We start from the raw sequence: 6,095 nt of genomic DNA, 5'->3' as shown, positions 1-6,095 counted from the left end.
CCTTCACGGCAGGGTGTCCCTTTAGGGGGTCACGGACCCTCCTGCGGCCCGGCCCCGCCCCGCCCCGCCCCGGCGGAGCCGCGCAGGTGAGAGGGAGCCGCCCGGGCACCGGGGCCGGCCACGCTGCCGCCCCGCCCATAGGGACGAGCCGGGGGCCGGCCGACACCTGCCGCGGCCGCAGAGCCGCCGCTCCTGCTGGCCTCTTGCGTCCTTCCCGGCCGCGGCAATGGAGCCGTAGGGGCGACCGCTCTTCCCCTGGGGGTAAGGAGAGCGCTCCCGCAGGCGGCGGGCAGGTCAGTGTTGCCTCCTGTACCTGTTGCGCCGGGAACCGGCGGGAGGGGAGGAGGGAGGGAGCGAGAGAGGCCCCATCGCAGGAGGTACACGGGCTCCCGGCGGGAGGCAGCAGCCCCAAGGTACCGGACTTCGGGGTCCACTCCTGGGGCTCGCGGGCAGGGAGCGTGTCCCGCGGCTCGGCTCCGGGGCTTGATTTAACTGTCCATCGCGCACGGGGAAGCGGGCAGCGCTTCAGAGCCCGTCACCGGGGCTCGGCCAGGGGCACAGACCGACATCGCCCCCCCCCCCCCCCCCCCCCCCCGGCTGCCGATGCCAGACCCGCGCCTCCCCCGGAAGCGTTGCCCGCCTCTCCCGCGCTGGGTAACAGCGGCGGAGGGGCCCGGTGCCCGGCTGCCAGCCCGCCCTCGCCCTCTTCTTGCCTGCAGGAGCCCGAGATGGCGGACAGCGCCGCGGCCACCGCCGCCCCCCGCGCCGGCGTCAAGGGCGGCTCGGCGGGGCCCTGGTGGAAGTCGCTGACCAGCAAGAAGAAGCACAAGGAAGCGGCGGCCGGGCCGCCGCCCCCCGCCGCCGCCAGCGACGCCCCCGCCGAACCCCCCAACCCCGGCGGCAGGGAGGAGCAGTCGGTCCCGTTCGGCAGCGGCGAGGCCGCGGCGGCGGGCGGTGGCAACCGGCGGAGCCTCCGCGTCTCGCACTCGGGCCGCTTCAAGGAGAGGCGGAAGGTGCGCACCTCACTGCTGGCCGACAGCCCCGACGTGTTCGACGGCGGCGGTGCCGCGGGCCATGCCGCCCAAGGGGGCGAGTAGCCCAGGGACGGTTTTGCCCCGGAACAGCCACTGGACAGGGGGCCGGAGCCCGCGGCTGCCCCACAGCCCAGGTTGGCCTCGCTTGGCCGCGTTGGCAACGTGGAGCGGCCCCCCCGGGCCTGACCAGACACTGTGGGGAGCCCAGCACCTCATGTGGACAAGTGAATCGCATGCAGTGTCACGCCAACACCGCCAAGACCAAAGCCCCAGGTGACGGGACGCTGTGATTGTCTTAAAATAACACCAATAAACACCCCACTCCTTGCACTGTGGTGAGCGGACTCGAAGGTGCTATCCCAGGGCCGATGCTGGGGTCCCTCTGCCTTCCCCCAGCCCTTGCCAGGAGCCAACATGCTGACACCTCGGGCCAGTAAGCCAGCTCCTCTCGGGCCGAGGAGGTGCTCTGCTGCTCTGTTCTCACGCGCTGTCTTATCGAAGGAGGGGGAACAAAGTGCTCTTAATCTAATTTCAGGGCTGAGGACCTCTGGTGGGGCCATGTGGGCTCCTGCCCTGCATTCGCTGACATACCGGGAGCCCGTCCTCTTTGCCCTGTAAGGGTCGAAAGAGGTATTGTGAGAGGCAGGTGCTTGCATTGCCCATGTCCCACGCCACATTGTATTTAAATATGCAAAAAGCAGGACTGTGCTGGTATTCTCCCTCTCCTTACTGTGTAATGATAAGCGGATTTTCAGCGGCTGGTCTCCCATAGCTCTGTTACAGAGGGAGGCAGCTTGTTGTCAAGCAATTCGTGCTATTTACCTAGGGAACACATGATTTTTGCATAATGAAGATGAAGAAATTATGTGATAAAATGTAAATTCTCTTTTGGGAGATGGGGCTAGCACAGGTAGGGTTGTACTAATGTGGAAATAGACTTGGGCACAACTGGAAATGTTCTTTACTGTTTACCATGTCCAGGGCTTGTGAAGCAAGATTAAAGATCCCCAGGATTTCTTTTGATAGCAAAATAATGTGCTTTAACTCTGGTAACTGTCTGCTTCTTTTGACAGCTCCTGGATTTTTGGACAAAGTAAACTATAAACCAGATTTGTACTGGTGGTGTGCCTTACAGAGCAAACTCTGCTAAAAACACTCAGCAATTACACATTTCTGGATAGTAGGTGATGTAGCAACAATTGATTTATTTATTTTAAATGCATTCCCAATATACTTTGTAGTTTTTAGACCTTTTCTGAATGTGAGATAAGATATTCCATAGTGGCAGAGACTGAAAATCATTTCCTAGGAGTCAGGTATTACACAGTTATGATTTTGTTTGGCTGTAACTAATGATTCAAGGTCAATTAAAAATAAAAAGTGACCCGAAAGAAACAAGAGCCGAGTTCCAGGTGAAAATACCAAGTAAAACAGTCACTGACAGTCTGGGCAAGTGCCCCGTGGTTCAATGTGTGTGATAATACATAATGGACTTTGAAAGCTCCTGTGTGATAAAACACAACCTTAGGTACTTACTTAGGTACTTAGGTACTTACTTAGGCTTAGGTACTTACTGGTCTGTCACTCAGCTGCTCCTCCAGACTCTGAAACCCAAGGACAGAGGGATAGTAGCATCAAATCTGTTTCCATAAAAGCTTTTTATCTACCCAATGCATGGACATATGCTCTTCTTATTTAGTAAAACCACAAGGTTCTGGGTCTGGACTCCCTTTTTGATGTTCCTGACTGCATGCTGACCAAGGAAAGTGCTGGGGGGGTTGTGCGGGGAGCTCATAAATGTTTCTCCTTGGAGATGCTTTTATTACATGGAGCCTCTTCATTCAAGGGGCATCTGAAATCCTTCTGTCAAGAAGCAGCAGCTGGAGCAAATGCAGCCTCAGATGAAGGGGTGCAAGAGAGAAGGAGGGAAGTTTGAAACCTGGGAACGGAGAGATGAAGAAGAGCCTGTACTTCAGCTACGGCTAGCCCGAGGCTAGGGGAAAGGAGGTGGAAAGGGGTGGCTTTGCTGCCAGGGTTGTCATACTGCATTTTGGAAGACAACGTTTATTTCAGGTGAACAAATCTGCCTGTGTTTATGTATTCTAGGGCCCAAAGAAACTTTGCTGTATGTGTGTGTCCAAAATGGAAGAACAAGTAAGCAGATACTGCACTGATGCATTTCTTACTCCTGTGTTTGGTGCGAGCTCTGTGTGGATCAGATCTTCAGAGGCCTGAGTGTGCAGACTAGTGCTTTGCAGATCTCATGCTGATGCTTTTCTGCATTTTCAATCCTACACTACTGTGAAGATACAGTTTCCTCTCTTCTGCACCCCCGAGTACCTCTTTCTACAGTGAACATCTGTTTGCTCTTTGTAAACATTTCAGATTTATTAGTGGCAAGTCTTTACCAAGGCACAAGATAACTCCCAATTCGGGTTTTATTTGAGAAGTCTGGTATGCTGTTGAGATGGCTGCTGTTAAGATTTTATATCAATACCAGTTAATATGTGACTAAATATTCGCTGTGTCTTAATCCTTTCATGTTGGAAATTTGGTCAGAATACCAAATCAATAAATGCACATAAAATGACTTGCAGCCATCCTCCATCTTTATCCTGACCTTGAGCTGTGGGAAGGAGACGTAATTCTATCTTCCTGCTCAGTCAAATCCTTGCTTCAATGAATTTGATAGCAGCCACTGAAAAACTAGATCCATGAGAAAATGGGCTGACTGCCTCATCTCACTTTCCCCACCCTCCGAGCAAGGGGCACGCAGCAGTATCTTTAGGTTAGTACTGACCCATGTACCCCAGCGAGGAGTGAGAAGCCCTGTTGGCCATAACCAGCTTGCAGTGCAGAAACAGTCCTCTTTTTTTCTCAGTCTGAGTATCAGATAAAGTCTTAATTAATCTATACACATGTAAATGAATTAAGCTGATACAGAAAAAGGTGGCATTTCATGGAGCACCTGCATTACATGGGTTTTTTTAACCCTTAGAGTGGAGAAAGTTTAACCTTTCTTTTGTGTTGGGGAATACTTGCTCGGTTATAACAATAGTGCACTTCTATGCATTGAATTATTAAAAGCCTCTTGGCATTCTTAATATAGGTATTTTCCTTATCTCCTTTATAAAGATCGTGCACCACAAGGTAAGTGTAGGAAACAGGGCAGCTGAGAAAGTAGTTGCTGTTTGTTTTGAAAAGCAAGCAGTGACATATTGACGAAATACATGGGAATAAGCAGACAAGGTTCAACCTCAGCTACATCAGCTGTAGTGCAATTTTCTTAATATTATTCTAGATACTACCAAGGATTGCAGGGTTGGGGCAAAAAAAATAGACATTCAGTAAATAGAGTGAACTTTTCAAATACACTTGCAAAGTATATGCCTGCTTATTCCTGCTCTTGCCAAAACTAAATATACATCTCTTAGTTAGCTGCCTGGTGAATCATTCCCTGCTATTGTAGGCTGGTCAGTCTGGACCTCAACAAAGATTATAGGGAGCACCTGCAGAAAATGATCCTAAATTGGAAACGCTGGAATAAATGCCTTGAAAGCGTCAAGACTTTTAACCTCAGATGTTATGTCAGGGTATGACTTAAACTGAACTGAAAGAACGGAGAGGGGTATCCACTGGTTTGGGTTTTTTTGTTTGTTTGTTTGTTTTTAATTCTGTTTTCATTGTAGTACAACCAATGATAATCTCATATTTGAAATACCAAGTCACCTGTCCCTTAACAAGATAACTTCATACAAGGTCTACAGTCTGAAGGACAGAACTCCCAGCCTTAGCCTGGGCAGTACAGCTGGATGCTGCATGCTAAAGCCAGTGTTTAATTTAGCTCATTCAAACATCTTATATTTAATTGGAAGAAAAGCTGTTTCAAGTGCAGGTACAAACTGGAAGCTCATTTTGTTGCCTTTTGGGATCCTATCTGGTAGGGCAAAAGAAAGAAACGCAAACCTGGTATTTTCTAAGATGTCTTTAAAAAGCTGGGGTGAGAGAGGGTTGGTTATAGAATTATATTTGAAACCATATAATTACACCATTTTGAAAATCAAACCTTTCTCCTTCATCACTCTTTTATTGTAAGTTAGATGGGAGACCTGCTGGCTCTGGTTTTTCATTTCAGAATAAACCAAAAGGGATAAAGTTGCTCAATTTTATAAACACCAGAAGTAATGAAGTAGTCTCTTTTTATCTGTTTTATCCTTGATGACACATCTACAATCCACAAATAGCTCTAAGAAACAATATTTGGATGTAGTCTTCAACTAAAGCATATTGATTAGCAGCTGCAGCTTACAAAATTGACTTGGTGCTCATCTCTCTAGATAAAGCAATATAACATCAGGTAATACGTGTTTTGGGGATAGCAAACAGTTTTCCATGATAGCTGCAAGGCATGATTTTAAATGAAAAATTTACTCTGGTGAGTAATCTTCATCAGATCTAAACATCATGTTTTGTGTGAGTAAGAATGAGTTAGAATGTTCTTCAGGGTATTAGTTACCAGACTATCAGATGGTTTGGGATATGTGAAGTAGGCTCGATTCTCAGGTGCAAGCCTGTGTGTGCTGTGAATATTCTGCCACCTGTTTGCAATGCTTAAGGTCTTCATCCAAAGTTACTATCTATTATGGTAGCTCCTTTTACACTAAGGAAGTAAAAAGCATGCTCCTCTGCATTACTGAGGGTAAGAACCATACCTATGTATTGTCTGTTAGAATGAAAAATGAGAGGTGCTGGGCACTTGAACCTTGGTGGCTTACTCTTCTTTTTTTTTTGTTCCCTGCTGACAAGTTCATTTTGCTATCCAGGTCTTTGTTTTATCCCCAGCCTGTGAATGTGTGAGCAGATAAAGTATCCGCTCATCTCACAAGAATTGCTCAGTGATGGGAGAGTGGCCAAGGAAAAAGGAAAAGTTGTAATAGATCCATTTCTGCATGTGCTTCTGGGCACATTCCTACTCAATTTTGTCAACAGGAGCAGAACTGAGCCTTAGTCTTGATTCTGGAAACACAGCTACCTGGGAACAGAAGGAGCCTCATAGCCTGC

At 48.9% G+C, this 6,095-nt stretch overlaps 1 protein-coding gene across 2 annotated transcripts; it reads left to right on the top strand.

Annotated features, from left to right (window-relative positions):
- The first annotated feature begins 204 nt into the window (after nt 1-204).
- On the top strand, nt 205-1,147 carry PRR15 (proline rich 15). 2 transcript variants are annotated; one of them, XM_057424986.1, is made up of 2 exons: nt 205-293; nt 720-1,147. In XM_057424986.1, exon 2 carries the CDS (start codon nt 729-731, stop codon nt 1,095-1,097), a length of 369 nt encoding a protein of 122 aa, XP_057280969.1. In that variant the 5' UTR covers nt 205-293; nt 720-728; the 3' UTR covers nt 1,098-1,147. The 2 variants fall into 2 exon arrangements, with proteins under 2 accessions (XP_057280969.1, XP_057280970.1); XM_057424987.1 differs by lacking the exon at nt 205-293 and adding an exon at nt 376-413.
- Nucleotides 1,148-6,095: the final 4,948 nt, after the last annotated feature.

Source organism: Pezoporus wallicus, unplaced genomic scaffold (genome assembly GCF_028554395.1).
Source record: "Pezoporus wallicus isolate ANWC-B61680 ecotype Strahan unplaced genomic scaffold, APGP_CSIRO_Pwel_v1 contig_3181, whole genome shotgun sequence".
Taxonomy (NCBI): domain Eukaryota; kingdom Metazoa; phylum Chordata; class Aves; order Psittaciformes; family Psittacidae; genus Pezoporus; species Pezoporus wallicus.
Note: the sequence above shows the minus strand (reverse complement) of the source record. Positions and strands in the feature narration are given on the sequence as shown.

Coding starts and splice junctions, on each gene's coding strand:
- PRR15 (XM_057424986.1), top strand. CDS start 729: ATGGCGGACAGCGCCGCGGCCACCGCCGCCCCCCGCGCCGGCGTCAAG.